The sequence below is a fragment of the Urtica dioica genome, chromosome 4, assembly GCF_054948205.1.
Source record: "Urtica dioica subsp. dioica isolate 48M chromosome 4, U.dioica_male_clone48M_v1_H2, whole genome shotgun sequence".
Lineage (NCBI taxonomy): Eukaryota > Viridiplantae > Streptophyta > Magnoliopsida > Rosales > Urticaceae > Urtica > Urtica dioica.
Window position 1 is genome coordinate 12,004,397 of NC_142759.1, and position 17,051 is coordinate 12,021,447.

The 17,051-nt window shown below is 33.7% G+C and overlaps 3 protein-coding genes and 1 non-coding gene across 4 annotated transcripts; 2 read left to right on the plus strand and 2 right to left on the minus strand.

The window, feature by feature from the left end:
* Nucleotides 1-714: 714 nt before the first annotated feature.
* On the minus strand, nt 715-2,546 carry LOC149400472 (protein cornichon homolog 4-like). Its single transcript, XM_089612539.1, has 4 exons — nt 2,131-2,546; nt 1,670-1,851; nt 1,199-1,321; nt 715-1,079 (listed from the first exon to the last, which is right to left on the minus strand). The coding sequence occupies exons 1-4, from the start codon at nt 2,200-2,202 to the stop codon at nt 1,046-1,048; spliced, it is 411 nt and encodes a 136-aa protein (XP_089468665.1). The 5' UTR covers nt 2,203-2,546; the 3' UTR covers nt 715-1,045.
* Nucleotides 2,547-3,829: 1,283 nt separating this feature from the next.
* On the plus strand, nt 3,830-7,037 carry PBF1 (N-terminal nucleophile aminohydrolases (Ntn hydrolases) superfamily protein). Its single transcript, XM_089612267.1, has 7 exons — nt 3,830-4,001; nt 4,082-4,189; nt 4,614-4,695; nt 5,675-5,804; nt 6,249-6,391; nt 6,506-6,592; nt 6,677-7,037. The coding sequence occupies exons 1-7, from the start codon at nt 3,955-3,957 to the stop codon at nt 6,749-6,751; spliced, it is 672 nt and encodes a 223-aa protein (XP_089468393.1). The 5' UTR covers nt 3,830-3,954; the 3' UTR covers nt 6,752-7,037.
* A 494-nt stretch (nt 7,038-7,531) lies between these two features.
* On the minus strand, nt 7,532-9,245 carry LOC149400474 (DUF1499 family protein). The gene is made up of 7 exons (XM_089612268.1): nt 9,041-9,245; nt 8,892-8,948; nt 8,682-8,807; nt 8,251-8,317; nt 8,071-8,163; nt 7,882-7,995; nt 7,532-7,781 (listed from the first exon to the last, which is right to left on the minus strand). The coding sequence occupies exons 1-7, from the start codon at nt 9,190-9,192 to the stop codon at nt 7,728-7,730; spliced, it is 663 nt and encodes a 220-aa protein (XP_089468394.1). The 5' UTR covers nt 9,193-9,245; the 3' UTR covers nt 7,532-7,727.
* A 6,132-nt stretch (nt 9,246-15,377) lies between these two features.
* Nucleotides 15,378-15,450, plus strand: TRNAA-AGC (transfer RNA alanine (anticodon AGC)). Its single transcript has one exon. It is a non-coding gene; the product is annotated as a tRNA-Ala (tRNA).
* Nucleotides 15,451-17,051: the final 1,601 nt, after the last annotated feature.

The window sequence follows — 17,051 nt, forward strand, 5'->3', positions numbered from 1 at the left end:
TTGAGTTTTATCAATACATAAGTTTCTTTGCTTCAATTCTTAAAATTCCTTATGCCTAAAACACACATTATTATGACTTAAACAGATCTAAACTTCATTAATATATTTAATATATTTTTATTTACCTCATGTCTGCAAGGGGTTAGACTTAGAGCAATGGGTAGATCTGTATTAATGACGAGAAATCGGTTTGATGACACTTCATCGTCTGCGAGAATTGCTCTCCTTGAATCCTCTCTTGATCTGAAGTGTGCCACAACCTTAATGGGCCAGTGCAAACTCGATCTGGCTCGGCGGCGAAGGCCAAACTTTGGCCTCGAAGCCTAATATTTTTTGCCAAGTATTTTAGAAGACGAAGCAGACCGGGTTATGATTTTTGTCCGCTGATTTTTTCATTAAAATTTAGCTTTTCGAAGAAAAAATCAAAATTATTCTGCATCTGGTGGAAAAGCAGCATCACATCCATTTTCTCGGTGAAATTTCGTCGACATCCTGTAAAAAACATGCCTGCCAATAATCACCAAATATCGAAGTTTCGACAAATTTCAGCTATCTTCGGTGACATTCTGTACATTGGCCGGTGCTTATAGTTGGAATGGCTAGTCTCAAAATAAATTCAATCATTTGGTAACAAGTCCAATATACTTGGTACAGGTTGTATCTGTCTGAGAAACCAAACCAAGGGAATCATCAAAATTGCGTTGACAAATAATGTTAGCGAAGCATTTCCATTAAAGAAAAGAAAAATATAAATATATGAGAAATGTCTTTGTCTTCAAACTAAAAAAAATACTATAGCCGTCCACTCTTAACCACCATACATAGAGTTATGAAAGCAAATGGATAAAAGAGCTTATTAACATGGCAGATTCAAAATCTGGCCATACATTTACAGTCACGGTTTCGTATCGTTGATATTCCCAGTCAACCTATAACGAAAACTAAGGACCAAAATGCCCCAAGCTTTCGGTATAAGTAACATTGTGAAAGCAGTGAAGGAAAAAACTTGCGCCGAGCACATTCCATAACAGCGAAAAATGTTGGATCAGTCATGTTCATCGTCTAGTGTTAAGAGCAACCTGACATAAATTCATAGGAGAAAATAATATGGAATTAGCACAACCCCAAAGGAAAAAAAGCATTAAAAACAAAAATCGGAGAAGAGCATGATGAAAGTGTGGATTTAGCAGCACAGTACCAAAAGAGAGAAAACACAAAAAGGATAATGAGATATCCTATCTTGAAATAGCGTATCTTTTTCTCTCGATTTATCTGACGGAAGATCTCGGTCACATCTACGAGGTATTGTCTTCGAAAGTACCTGATAATCAAGTCATAGTTCATTTCACTAGTCATTCAAAATCATAGCTTATATCTTATTATTTGAAAGCTATAAATGTTGGCTTTGATTTTGAACCCACATTTATTCCAAACAAATTAACAACAAAAGAACTAAAAAGAGACATCGAGTATATATCCGAAGCCACTCTCTAAAATCATAAACCAAGTTGTTTTGAAAAAAAATCAGCTGAATATATCCAATTGTTTTCCTACTAAGTCAAGTACATGTCGAGTCGTAAAAGCAAAATACAAAATGATCACGATATGTGAAACGGGGTATCGATTACGAGACGAAAAATTTCAAGAGCAGATTTAAGAGAGAACTCACAGGTTGGCGTTGTAGTAAAGATACGGAAGCGATAAGAAGCACATAAGCCAATGCCCGGTGACAAGGTAAATGATACATAAAACTGCTTGAGTTATAAACTCAGGCAACACCAACATGTTTATCCTCGAAGCCGTGTCGTACGGGTTTATATAATCATACTCGAGGTCGATTAAGCACACGAGCTGCGTCGATAATAAAAAAAAAATATACATAAATCATCAAAAAGTGTCTATTAAATATAAGAAACTCAGTAGTTCATGAGACTCTGCAAATACTGCCAATTTTTTTCCATCATCTCAATATCACAACTTTAAATCCCAATCCTGGTTGCTGGTCAACGAAGGGTTTCAATTCAATCATGTAATTCAACAATCAAATTGTCAAAGTATTTCCTGATAGAGGTTTGATATGAATGATTAAATATTAAATTAAGAGTTATAGGAAAGAAAAAAAAAATGAACCTGAAAACCCAGCATCAAGAGGATAGCTAGAACGAAGAAGAACGAGAAGAGCCAAGTCCACATAGCCCACATCGTGTTCTTCGAATCTATTACACCACAGAGCTTCTTTGTCTGTCCTCCTAATAAATGACTGACTCGTTGTCGTCGATCCTCTTTGGAGTTCGGAGATGTGGGTGTGGCTGTGTATTTTTTTTATAATTTTTTCGGGCAGCTTTTGCTGGTTTTCATTTCGAATCTCTGTTCTTCTTTGAGAGACCGAGTTTCGATTGTTTGGTTCGAGAGTTCAAATTTACCAACAAAAAGAAAATAAAATTATAATGAAACAAATGGAACAGGTTTTGGTTCTCGGCTGTTTCGTTCAGTTTGCTGGTACTTGTACCACGTTCGTGAGTTGACCAGAAACTAATGCACCTAGATTTGTTTCAAAAGGGAAAATCAGAGGTTTAGACTTAGAGCATCTCTCCAATGCTAATATTAAATTTGATATTAAATTTGGTGTAATTTTTACATCAAATTTGCTTATTATTCCAATGATATTATGCCAAATCTCACACTAAAGGGAATATTTTGGAAAATATGCTTTTTGATTAAATTTCTTAATCTAAGATACTTTATCTTTAGTATCTTAATTTTATTAGTTGTGGCTAATTAGATATATAAAAATGTAATTGTATTTTATTTATCAATTATAAATAACATATAGTATAAATCAATAATAAATTATCTTTGTATTTTGTATTTTATTTGTAATGTTAAAAATTTTGTGGTAATTAGTATTTGTAGTAGTATCTTTTAATTATTAAAATAAATAGATTTGATATCTATAAAATATTGTTATTAATTATTTGCTTAATTTGGTTTGATATTTATAATTTTTTAATTATTGGTTTAATTTAAGTGGTATAGAGGAAATTAATTTGGATTATAAATAAAATTTCAAACAGTTAAAAATATATTGATTAAAGTTGAATTAATTAAAATATGTAATTTTTTGCTTAAATATTTGGGATAATCTTGACATCAAATAAATAGTGTTACACTAAATTTGGTGCACCACTGTTCATTTGATGTAAAAGCTGCACCAAATATAAAGTTTTAGAATTTTGGTGTTTTTATTATTGAAAAAAAAAACTCTAAATTTGAAGTTTTAGAATTTAGCATTGGAAATGGTCTTAGTATTTCCCATTGGTTATTTTAAATTATTTCAAAATTTTTAAAGATTATTTACATTGTTTCCGTCATAAAAACTTAAAACATAAGTTTTAATACATACTATATCACATCTTCTAAAAAAAAAAAAAAAAAAGAGCTCAGGATTAAAAGCCCAAACTAAAACGTGGATATACTACTACTATTCCGAATATATATTATTTTAATTATTTCTTCTTTATTATTTATAGTTTTATTGACTTATTTCTTTAATTTTAGTTTTTTTTTTATTTAATACTTGATTTTTTTTAGCTGTTTACTATTTTATTTAACTATTACTTGGTTGTTTACCATTTTAATTAAATAACTAAAAAATCATTTGAAATTAAAAAAGAAATTGAGATATGAAATATTTTAAAATTTCAGAATTTAGGGAATTTTCAAATGAGATATCTGTGGAATTTCTCAACTAAAACTCTATCTGGACCCAGTATTCATCCAGGAACTTTGTTTTAAAGCCCATAAAGCAGCCCAATAACTTACTCCCTCCCTTTCCTTGGAGCAGAAGACAATTTTTTCTCTGACAGAAAATAGAAAAAAAGAAAATAAAGCTCACGCTCAGATTTCGAGCCCTAACTCTCTCCCAGTTCGATCTTCGCTTTACCTCGAATCGCCATGCCTAAGCAACAAGCTAACTGGTCTCCTTACGACAACAATGGAGGGTAATAACTATGTCTGTGCGTGGTTGTGTGTGTATTTTTGGTGACTGAAAGCGTTTTATTTTCGGAAATGACTTTTGCAGATCCTGTGTGGCAATCGCCGGAGCTGATTACTGTGTCATCGCCGCCGATACTCGGATGTCGACCGGTTACAACATTCTCACCCGTGAATACTCCAAAATCACCTGCTTGTACGTCAATTTCATTTCTTAATTTTTGTTTTTTTTTTCAAGTTGTCTAGCGATTTTAGGTTTAGCTTTTAGGATACTGTTCCGATTTTCTTCGTGAATGAGAAATTGGTGCTCATAAGGTATGGGATTGTTTGATAATCCGGCGGACGTATCTTATGGGTTTTGGACTCGAGAGAAAGTACTATGTAGTTTTCTCATTTCATACAGAAGTAGGTATAAGCCCAGCACTAGAAGTCTCTTTGGACAGTGATCATGTATTTATTTTCGGATATCAAGCTGTGATCTTGTGCTATTCTGTTGGATTTTTAAATAATAGGATATATGAAAAAGAGTGATTCTCAGACTTGTCTAGATTTTGGGTGTTTTTTTTTTTTAATTTTTTTTTTATGTGTTTGTGTCATTGTGTGTTATCTTGAACTTGCAGGGCTGACAAATGCGTGATGGCATCGTCTGGATTTCAAGCTGATGTTCGAGCTTTACAAAAGCAGTTGGAAGCTAAACACGCTGTAAGTGAAATCTCAAGTGTATAAGTGTCTTCAGTTAAGTAGCTAACAATCAGATGAGGTTCTGGGTATGAAACTCAGAAGCTGTTTCCTCTTCGTTATTCTCGAGTACCTCTTTTATGATATCATCGACAAGAGCTACTCCTTCGTCTATGGTATAAATATCAATATGAATATTATGTGAAGAAAACATATATTGTGATAAACCAACACTTGAACGGGTTGCCATGTGTGCATGATTTCTCCCCAACCAGGCTCATATGTTTGTAGCTAATAACAATGCTTTTCAAAATATCACATATGCTATTTTAAAAAAAAAATCATGTGTCTGCTGTGATTTACAGTCATTTGTTACACATATTTAAATATCATCAACTCACTTCAGTGAATTTTTCTCTTTTTATTTATGTATTTTGAGGGTTTTACTAAAGACTTGTGTCGAGATACTCTTTCTGATGGGCATTTAACTAAAATACTAGCTTTCTTGAATTTGATACACATTGAATATATCTCAATCAATGTAATAATTTAGGATATAGAAATGGGTTCTGATATGACACCAGAAAGGTGCACATATTTGTTTTAGAAAAGTGCATTTTCAGATATAGAATTATGGAAGGTGTTTAATCAGATTATAATTAGCCAGCATAGCAGAACATAACCGCAGTAACGTATTATCAAAGCTTCCTGCTTCAATCATTATAATGTGCTCAACTGAATAGATATTCCCTAATTTATTATTCTTGAAGAGAGAATTCTTAATTCCTTCTTTCCAGGAAATTATTGAAATATACTAAATGTTTGAAATTTTACTCTGTGGATACATTGAAAAACAAACAATTCATTTATTTCAAGAAATTTGTCACGGATCGACATTTTCTGTGATTTGTTAGAAAATGATATGTGTTATTTGAATTTCTCGGTTTTGTTTTTGTTTTTTTTCTCTTCTGAAGCTGTTTCCTATTCACTTGTATTTTGTCAGGTTTATCAGCACCAGCACAACAAACAAATGAGCTGCCCTGCAATGGCTCAGTTGCTCTCAAACACTCTCTACTACAAACGTTTCTTCCCTTACTATTCCTTCAATGTTTTAGGTGGTCTTGATAATGAAGGTTAGTTCTTTTATAACCTTTAATCTTTCCACTCAAAACAATCTACACGGTCTCATCGATGCTTATTTATTTATTTTTTTTAGAAAAACTAAGATCTTTATATAGAATGGTGTACAACCCCTAAAACATTGAAAGCCTCAATACAAAGATAGATTTGATCCCAAAATTGTTCCGGATTCCGATAGTGGAATACCAATAATGCGCACGAATCATTGAGCACAGCATCAGCTCTTTGAAAAAATCTATGTAATTGAGTGAATTCGATCAACCAAGATCAAGAGATTTGAAAGAGAGCCTCAAACCTGCATAAACCTAAATCTGACATGAACTCTGAAAATACCACAAACAACACAGGAAGAAAAAAACAATCAAAGCAGCAAAATACTTACAAATAAAGAGCAGAAAGAAATAAAGGCCTGATAAAATATATCTTCTTTCTAACAGGAAAGGGTTGTGTCTTCACATACGATGCGGTTGGATCCTATGAGAAGGTTGGGTATAGCTCTCAAGGCTCTGGTTCCACACTCATCATGCCTGTTCTGGACAAGAGACTCAAGTCTCCAAGCCCTCTGTTGTTGCCTGCTCAGGTATTCTGTTCTATAAAGAGTTTGTATATTTTTTTGTACGTATATTCATATATTACGAGCAGGTTCTTCTATACCAACCCATTGTCTAATTCACGAAATCGTTTAATGTTCAAGGATGCGGTCACGCCGCTTTCTGAGGAAGACGCCATTGATTTGGTGAAAACTGTCTTCGCAGCTGCAACAGAGAGAGACATATACACTGTGAGTTCTGCTTTATTTTTCTTCTTTCTTTTATATATTTCTTTATAAACTTTTTCCGTAACTATTTCATGAATGTTTTTTCAGGGAGACAAAGTGGAAATTGTCGTCCTCAATGCTGGAGGCATTCGGAGGGAATTCATGGAACTCAGGAAAGATTAGTCGGCTCGGAACATAACCATTATTCGACCGGAACTAGACGTCGTACTTTTTTCATTGATGGTTATTGTGAGTCCCATTCAAATCTTCTCATCGGTTTTACTCGTGGTTTTACCTTTGTGATGAGTGAATTACATCCATTAGTTACATTTCCTTTGTACCAGACTATTATAAGACATATAATGGAGTCAGCGATATCCATCCCTTGTGTACGTGCTCTAACAGTGTCTTGAAAGAGACTGGGTCCTGAAATTTTCAGGTGCTCTTTAGTGGTTTATTTATTTGGATCTCTGAGATGTTCATAACTCTAGTCGAGATAACGTATTCAAAAGTTTTATCTTGGTCATTAAAAAAAAATAATAATTATATTGTCTTGTTTTTAAGAGCATCTCCAACCTAGAGGCAGTTTTTGGCTTTTCCTTCTGGGTTGGTCTGCTACGTAGCATTTCTTAGTCGGAGGCTAATTTATCCTGAAAACTGAGTTGTGCCAATTTTGGCACAATATGATGCATTTTATTTTCTCCCCCTAAAATTATTGCATAGTTTTATTTTGTTTTATTTTGGAAATCGCAAATTTAACAATAGAAGTAGTATGGGCTTCAAGTTGAAGTCAAATATTTTATTCAGTATAATATTAGTTTATTTATTATGTCTCTTCTACATGTTAAAATTCAATAATATAGCTGATGTTGAGAAGAAGAAATTTTTTATTGTTGTCAATCCGTTGCACAGAAATCGCATGAATGCAGTGGAGATGCTCTAAATTTGCATATCACCGGGTGATTTCGAATCAATAAAAATGTGCCAATATATATTCATTTTTAAACAGTAAGGTCGAGTTTAATTGAAAACAAATAAAGATGAAGGAAATAATAAATAAATATAATCACTGTATGTTGGAATGGGGATTTTGTTAGTTTATCTAGAACTAACAACTATCTTGAGATCAAGAACAAGTCATTCAAATATTCCGAATGCGTTAGAAAGTATCTTGAGAAGTCCATCCTTTCTTTTCCAACTCTTGTCGTAATGCCTGAACACAAGCAATAACACAAAATTATTTAAATAGTTCATTTCTCCAGCCAAAAAAATAAAATTAGCAGTGAAACCGGACAATGAGTCAGTGTAGTAACCTTGATTCTCTTTCTGTTATAATCGAAGTCAAAGGAGCCCAACCGCGACGCCGATCGATACTCCACCGTTGAATCCGTTCCCGGTGGAAACCAAAACTCCACATCATCCACAAGCTTCAAAAAAAAAAAAAAATCTAGTTATAGCATATTCAACACAATGCTTAAAGATAATTTCTTATATATACTCACCCCAAGAATGGGACTTTGGTACTCGACTCGAAGATAGTCATCTTTCTTCTCCGCTATCTTCGGCGTGAACTTGTCTGGCTTTGTTGATTTTATCTGCAACAACAAGAGCATATTATTAACTGACTTATAAAGCATATCCCAATCTCAACACTGTTATAGAAAGTAGAGCCATATATTTACCACTTGGATAAGCTCTTCCATGGCCACTTCTCTGCTCACTGGCTTCTTCCTACCACTGTTGTAGTTCCTAGAACACCAATAGAATAACAAAGTCAATGGTCGGAGTCAAAGGTCAAACATAATTAGCGCACACGGTTCGTGTGTAACAAAAAGCATTCAAAATTCGTAGAAAGACATTAATTAAGATTTTAAAAAAAATATCAATAAAAAGCCGGCTTATGACCCACCACGACCATAGTACTTTTTTTATATTTACTTAGACCACAACACACGACTTTCTTTGCTTCTTTTACAGTTAGGCGTTTTGCCAAACATAAAAAAGAAAAAGAAAAAGATATAGATGCAGTTTAATCAATCAAAAACCAAAAATATATATATATATATATATATATATATATAAATAAATAAAAACAAATTGGTGTGAAGCCAACCAGGGTGGAGTGTAATGAGTAAGATCAGCGATGTTCTCAGAAGTTGAAATGCAGTTTTTAGTGGCTGGACACAGAGCCAATGCTGGTTGGCTTTTTTGTACCCCAAGATAATCAGGCTTTTTCCCACTGCAGTTTCAAATACAAAACGCACCGTTCAGAGACGAAATGAAATTACGATCAGATTGGACAGAGAAAAAGAGAAATAAGAACCTCAAGTTGAATATAGCTCCGATCACGGCCAATTCGCTGCTTCTCAGAACTAGTTCTCTGCATTGGAATGGTTTTCGTGTTATGAAATTGATAATTGATGATAAAATGAAAGCGAGGACAATTCGGGAAACGGGAAGGAGAAGAGGAACCTTCGTGTTCGAACAGTTTGATCACTGACTTTGTCGTTGTCATCATCGTTGTTGTAAGAAAGTCGGATTCTATGCGCTTTCGAAAAGTTTCTTGGCTTTCTTCGGTGGAATTCGAAGCGAGAGTTCATGCTCGAAGACGCCATGGAAGCCATTTCTTAAAGAGCTTTGAAGCTTCGTTTTCGACTGCGTTTGGTTCTTTGAGAGTTGTTCGAGTTTTCCTTGCGTATTTAATCACCTCCACTCATAAAAACTGCGCAGGTTTAGAAATCGCAGCGACGTCGTTTTGATCCACCGTCCAATATTGACACGTGGACCAGGTCGTGTTATTATTACTTTTTTATGTGTTTCTTTTAAGAAATTGCCGTGTTCTTTTTAGCAAGTGCGTTCAATGTGCGTTTAATGTCATTCCTCGTTCTTATCAAATTTTAAAGAAGGAATTGTTTAAAAGCGCAAACTTTAATCTATATCATTGACTCATCACCTAAACATAGATAGATGTCTCTATGAGATAATATATCATTGACTCATCACCTCTAGATATAATTCTTTAGGAGGTGATGGGTTGGATTGATAAGAAAGGATTGAGGTAATAGAATTAATCTTGTTAGATAAAGATTATGAAAAATAAGATGAAGATTTTACTAGGAAGGATTGATTTTCTTTGGGTGCACTAAAATTTGTCAATTGTAAATGCATTGGAAGGGACGAAAAAAATATATTGCAAATACAACCTTTATAAAATATGAAAGTAATATTGTAATTTTAGTATAAAACCTAACATTCCTCTCTATTTTTTTTATATTAAATAATTAAGAGATGAATTCTAATTTTTGGTATAAAACTATACCGATCAATTTTTAAAAAAATTATAATTCACAATTTTCCTTCTATTTATCTTTTATCAAATTATTTGGCAGGGAAGAGAGAAAAAAGATGTGGATGAATTAATTATGATGGAAAAGAAAAGAAAGCAAAACGGTGGATTATAATATTTTTTGTATAATATAAATAAAGATGATAATTTATCTCTTTGTAATTTGGTATAAATTAAATATAAAGATGAATGGTTGATTTTTTTGGCCTTAATTATTATTCGACTGATTTATTTAGGATGAGATCATTCATAAGCTATGACTTACTCAATAGTTTTGGATCAAAATCTAATATGTTCAAATTAATCCAAAACTATGACTTATCATTTGATGTAACTACTCTTTTAACCATTTTTCTTTCCCACTCATTTGACATTTCATCTCTCTCTCTCTCTCTCTCTCTCTCTCTCTCTCTCTCTCTCTCTCTCTCTCTTATTTGCACTATTCATATTCTTCTTTAATTCTTTGCTCAACAAAAATGACAAAGAACCCTAAAATCCAAATCCAAATCCAAATCCAAACTTAAAGTTAAATCTAGAACGAGTTGGAGTTAACGCTGATGCCGGCGAGCTCGGATACCCAGCAATAACGCTCCTCCGACGAGCTCAGATCTGCGACAACTGCTCCTCCGACGCCGCCGCCGTCAGCTGCTCCACCGAAAGTTTGGAAGAACCAAATTTTAGCAGCGGGAACTTGCTCGACATTGGAGATCAAGTTTGGAAGTAGCAATAATTCAGTCCAATAGTAATTTATAAAAGATCTTGGGTAAGAACTACATATCATAAATGCGCTTGTTTGTTCTTCACCACAACCATGACGAAGATCGAGTTCACTAGCTCTTACAAGTCCCAAATTGTGTGAAGATTTATTTTTATTAATGTCAATAAAGTACATAATTTATTGACATCAATATCAATAAATTTGGAAACGTGAGTTCTTTAAAAACTCAGATTTTCGTAACTTTTTTTTTTAAGATTCTGATAATTTTTTTGAAGATTTATTAACATCTAGAAATTTTATTGACAACGATGTCAATAAAATGTTCAAATGTCAATAAATCTCTAAAGATTTTCTCAGAATCGTTTGAAGATTTATTGACATTCATGTCAATAAAAAAGACAAATTGTCAATAAATCTTCAAACGAATTTTCAAATTCATTAAACAATTTTTTTTTTCAGATTAAAAAAAAAATCGTTCTTTTAGACTAGTTTGGTCTGGTTTGGATTTTTTTATCCGATCCGATTTGAAATTTTCTAGACTGTTTAAAACAGTTTGGTGCATTTTTTTTTACTGATTTTTAATATGATTGGACCGTGCACAATCCGACCCTTAGTTACAACTTGAGGACGAGGTGATTTTTTATGGAGGCATTAATGATAGGGAAATTGCCCTAAATAGGAGTAAAAAAAGGGGTTTGACTTTTTTGGACCTTTTTTCAAAAAGGTCACAAATAGGACCTTAGCCATTTTTTTTATTTATGTAATTACAATTTTACCCTTACTTTTACTTTTTAATTACAGTTCCCTATGTTTTATTTCATATTTTTTTCCTTTCCTTTTATTCATTCTTACTGTCTCACTTTCTCTCTCTATCCACCATTTTTGTTTCCACTGAGTTTGTTTCCACTCAAGTCTTGCAGAGCAAGTTGGAGGCAGCCTATATGCAAATAAATCAAATCAACCACTATACAACTCTGTATGTACAAGATTGCCTACACTCTCCTTGCTCGCCCATCTCCAACCGTCGGATCAAAGGGTTTGTCCAAACATCTGGCTACCGTGACGGTGTTCCCATCGGACAACCGATAATATATACATCTCACTCTCTCTCTTTCCCGTCATCGTCGATGTCCGCTCGAGCTCCATCTCAGGATTATCTCCCGGGTCGTCGCGTCGGAAGACAGAGAACGCCGCCGATCCATTCTTCCCTCGAGAGCGAAATCCCACCGTCGGATCGCATGAGGCACCGATCGTCGCCGCCGCCACCGCCGCTGATGGCTTTGTTTTACGATGACGCGAACCTGCCGCCGATCTCTGCCGTCTACGAGAGCGGAGGGCCGATGGTGGGCCCGCTTGGGGTGATCTGGCCCCCGGGCTGGGCCGAGATGATGCACCGAACGAGCATCAGCGCGTGGGCTTCGGAACCGCCGAGAATGTATGGTGGGGACAGGAGGTTCGAACCGGGCCCGGGCGCGGGCACGCCACCGTTGGCCTATCCTCCGGGCTCGTACTCGCGCCACGGTTCGGGTGGTTGGTTGGACTATCGTCCTCCGGGTTTTTAGGCTCAAACCAGCCCTTTTTTTGGTAAATCCAATCCAATGCTCTTTTTTTTTTGTAGTATCTACAAACATAAGACCATTGTGAAGAATGACTTGGACTAGACCCTAGCATTTTGAATTAGCCTATTGTTTTTTGTGGAAATGGTGATATTTGGCTAGTAGCTACGATTTTTTGCTTCTAGCACTTGGTGAAAGATTGTGTCTTTTGTCATTTGCTAGACATGTTTCCTTTTGCTCTTTTGCCAAAGACGTCACGAATTCTCAGTCAATTACGTGAAACATGCTGTCTTTTGCTCTTTTGATCTCGTTTGTTCATCATAAACTTGCTTCTAGACTGTTAAATGAGTTGATTTGGAGGACTAACAACGCTAATACATGAGTTATCAATCAATTTCCACGTTAAGGATAAGTTAGAGGGGAAAACGACATGTCGGACGACATGACGTTAAACCTCATTAACCTATGTTCATATGTTTAGACTACTTGACATTCTTTGTCCATTTGAAATGATGAAATTGTACAAATTAATGTGTGTCAACAACACTTCACAATAAAGGACACTTATGTCCTCATAATCTTCTAGGTAAGTAAACCTCATTCACCTATGTTCATATGTTTAGAGTATTAACATTCTTTTCCCATTTGAAATGATGAAATTGTAAATATTCTAGGTAAGTAAACCTCATTCACAATGTACTGTTTCGTGACTTGAAGAGTTTTTTTCGCGACAGCTACGTCACGAAATCCCAATGTTTCGTGACAGAAAATTCATGAAATCCCCATTTTTCGTGACAGAAAAGTCACAAAATCCCTATTTTTCGTGACAGAAAAATCACAAATCCATTTGTTTAGTGACAGGAAAGTCACAAAATTTTATTGTTTCGTGTTATTATTTATTAAAAAAATTATTTTAAAAAATAAAAAATGTGTCTATTTTATTAATTATTTATGTGTGTACTTTATTATTTTAATGAAAATTAACACAAAATTATTTTAAAAAAGAAAAAATGTGTCTATTTTATTAATTATTTATTAAAAAATAATTTTATAAAAATAAAAATAAATGTATCTATTTTATTAATTATTTATGTGTGTACTTTATTATTTTCAAATTTTTATTTTTATATTTATAATAACCATTGGTCTCTACGCCGTATTTAATGAAATAAACAAGAGTTTTATCATTAAATTCCATCGAAGTGTCACGAAATTCTAATTTTTTCGTGACAGTCACGAATTCCCATTTTTCGTGATAGATACGTCACGGATTCTCAGAATTCTCAGAATTTCGTGATAAAAAAATGTGTCTATTTTATTAATTATTTATATGTACTTTATTATAACATATAAAGACCAATAATAGAGAGAGAGGGGAGTAGGTAGGGATGGCAATTTGACCCGTTACCCGCGTTCCGGCCCGTTACCCGATTTATTCGGGTCGGGTAATACCCGTTCTTTTTGGGTAAACGGGTAATAGCCGTTAAGGTTTTAACGGGTCCGGGTACGGGTAACAGAATAGCCATCCCGTACCCGGTTACCCGGGACCCGACCCGTTAACTTTTAAATATTTAAAAATATAATAAATCATATGTTTACATAATTAGATGATATATTTTAAACATTGTTTTTAAAAAAATATAATAAATCATATGTTTACCTAAAGATGATATATTATTTTTAAACTTTATATTGTTGATAGATTTTTATTTTATAAACGGGTAAGCGGGTCTACCCGATCCGCTACCCTTTTTTTAAACCGGGTAAACGGATAACGGGTCCAACATTTTTAACCCGTTTACCCGGCGGGTATCCCCGTTACCCGGCCCGTCTCAAAATCCGGGTAAACGGGTCCGGGTAATGGGTAAAAAATTATAACGGGTACGGGTAACGGAATAGGTGTACCCGGCCTTACCCGTACCCGTTGTCATCCCTAGGAGTAGGTGAGAGTGGGGTCCATGAGACATTGACATTTAGAAAAAGTAAATAAAGAAGGATATAATGGTAATTACATAAATGAAAAGAGTGTCAGAGGTCCTATTTGTGACCTTTTGAAAAAAAAATCCAAAAAAATCATTTGCATTTTTTTTACTCCTAGTTTTGGAAAACTCCCTTAATGATACGTGCACGACACCTATGGTGGAGGAAGAGCCCATCCCAACAGACAAGCCAATCTAGCCCGAAGAAGTAGAATTGGGCCGTGGTAACCGAGAGTCCAAGTAGCCCAAATGGTTGTAGGAGTACATGTATTGAAGATCTGTCATTGACTGAGCATAAATTATTCTAGAAGAATTTTTAATTATCATAGTTGACTATTTAGTAACAGTAGATTTGAGAATTATGTTAGAAAGTTTTGTCCATTCCGAGGAGTATGTAATGGACATGAGGTGAAACGTTTGAGCCAATTTATAAAGATTTCATCATCTTCTTGAATGCACTGAGATATTTTGCATCTCATAATTTGAGTGTGATTCATTTTATAGCTACCAACAGTCACCGAGTTCATCTATGTTCGATTCATTTACCATCATATTTTGCTTGTAGCGTTTGAACTTTTATTTCGAATTGAACATAGGCCTAGGTACTATAGTTGCTACTTGAAGGTCTTTTAGTAATAGGTCATCGTGTATATTTTATTAATGTGTGATTCTCTCAAAACTAAAGTTTGGAATTGTTGTTCTAATTCTTCTACATCTGCACTATTGTAAGTTGAATTATCACATTTTTCATATCAATATGTTGCCTGAAATAACTAGTTTCGGCTATTAACTTAAGCTTCGTTAGTCTGTTTTGAATTGATCTATTTATTATTATTATTATTATTATTATTATCAAGTTTAAAAGCAGCGGTAGCAGAGATTTCAAAAGGTTTAAACTTTAAACTTTGAATAAGGTACTTGGTATTCAATACCCCTTTCCTGGGGATAGAAATGGAAGCGAGAAGATTTGGCTGAATATTATAAATAACTATTCATCCCTCAAAGCACGAGAACATTTCTCAGGATTTAATTCAAAGCATGATTTATTAAAAGAATGAAGTAGCATTTAATTTCTCTAGTCTTGTTTGTTGGCCATAGCTTTGGGCCGGGATTCCTTTTATTTTACAGTAGGCAGTAGTGTAATTATTTATTGGGGTTTTTTAAAATCTATTTAATCTTAAACTAAAAACCGAAGTTTACAAATATGGATGGGGATGTAGCTCAGATGGTAGAGCGCTCGCTTAGCATGCGAGAGGCACGGGGATCGATACCCCGCATCTCCAAATGCTTTTTCTTTCTTTTTATTATTTATTTATCACTGCCGTTATTGTAACGGAACCGTAGCTTGAAATTATATGCATAGATATTTTTTTAAACAGTGTAGCTTAAGACTATATATATACAACTATTATAATGCTGCAACAACTATCATACCTCACATTTACTTTTGGAGTTTGTATACCGCAAAAAATACATAGCTATAAAGCATTCAAAATCTAAAGATTAATTAATTTTTTTAAAATAATATATATTTAACGCCGCAAATAAAATGTCAATTATGCTGTAAATGTTATAAATAATATCGAACTTCACGCGGTTAATTATCAATTTTTTCCAAGAAAAGAAACAAAGTATTTTCAACCATTTATATAAGTAAATTCTAACATGGATATATGTAACATATTTTGACGTTACCCAGCAATACAAACTACAAAGTATAATACATTGTAGAGGATAATGTCACTTTTGGATGTATGTATGTATGGAAACAATTATTTTTAAAAATTTTGAAATATATGTCGATATATAATTTATCCGGTCACCATTTTTTTTTTCCAAATTAAGTGATACATCCATAAAGTCAAGAGGTGACATATCTGTCGGTAGAAGAAGAACTCAAAACTTGATTTTATATGTAGGTTCGGCCACAAGAGGCGTCTGTGTCACTAACATCACTGATTGATTCGTACCATTATGTAAATGGTATGTACAGATCATGGGTATATTAATTAGTTGTTGAATCAATCGCAATAAAATATCACAATGTTATATCGGATATTTACTACTTAATTAGTATTTTATTTAAAAATATATCGAATATGCTCGATGTGAAATTGTGAATGGATCACCCATTGTTACTAATTTCATGTTCTCTACTATTTTGTGGCTTATTGGACATTATAAGTTATATGTTTTTGTTTCCTTATAAAATAGTGGTGGTATGCGTGTATTTTCGTCTTCATTTTTGTTCTGGTAAAAAAATATAGAAAATAATTATCAAATGCCAGCTTAATAAATCTTCTAGCTACAGAGAACAAAAAAAGAATAATAATACTTATGATCTTGACATAAAAAACTGATTACATAAAAATATTAAAGTTTAGGTGTCTCTACAATAGATAAATCTGATTCCAGAGAGAAAAATATATAAGCTACGAAAGAGTCTATGATAGATGATACTAAACGGCGAGGGTTGTGTGTTCTTTGTCTTTAGTTAAGTCCTTATTTTCTTTTATTGTGGGTTAATATTTAGACTCACGATTAGCATTAACATGCTGATAAAATGTCATATGTGTGATTTTGTGCTATCTTTTGAGTTATGATTGTGACTTTATGACCTATACTTTATTCACGAGTTCGTGGTCGTGTTTTGATATTTGTTTGACTAATCTGTATATATATAGTCGTCACTTCTCCGATATTTTTTTTATTACGCTTGGTGAAATGCTTGTTCTTAGCTTATGAACTAGGTTTGTCTAATATAAATTGTCATCCTTGCCTTATCTCATATATCTTTTAGCGGTATATAGCTGAATTGAATCAAATATTAATAATTTACCATCGTAACATATATATATATATATATATATATATATATATATAT

Bases quoted from the DNA above. Each gene is read 5' to 3' on its own strand.
- LOC149400472 (XM_089612539.1), bottom strand. From the start codon at position 2,202: ATGTGGGCTATGTGGACTTGGCTCTTCTCGTTCTTCTTCGTTCTAGCT. The intron at 1,852-2,130 runs GTTCATTTTTTT...TTATCGACGCAG, and splicing joins TCTTGATGCTGGGTTTTCAG to CTCGTGTGCTTAATCGACCT. The intron at 1,322-1,669 runs GTGAGTTCTCTC...CTTGATTATCAG, and splicing joins CTTTACTACAACGCCAACCT to GTACTTTCGAAGACAATACC.
- PBF1 (XM_089612267.1), top strand. From the start codon at position 3,955: ATGCCTAAGCAACAAGCTAACTGGTCTCCTTACGACAACAATGGAGG. The intron at 4,002-4,081 runs GTAATAACTATG...TGACTTTTGCAG, and splicing joins CCTTACGACAACAATGGAGG to ATCCTGTGTGGCAATCGCCG. The intron at 5,805-6,248 runs GTTAGTTCTTTT...TCTTTCTAACAG, and splicing joins AGGTGGTCTTGATAATGAAG to GAAAGGGTTGTGTCTTCACA.
- LOC149400474 (XM_089612268.1), bottom strand. From the start codon at position 9,192: ATGGCTTCCATGGCGTCTTCGAGCATGAACTCTCGCTTCGAATTCCAC. The intron at 7,996-8,070 runs GTGAGTATATAT...TTTTTTTTGAAG, and splicing joins ACCAAAGTCCCATTCTTGGG to CTTGTGGATGATGTGGAGTT. The intron at 7,782-7,881 runs GTTACTACACTG...GCTTGTGTTCAG, and splicing joins ATAACAGAAAGAGAATCAAG to GCATTACGACAAGAGTTGGA.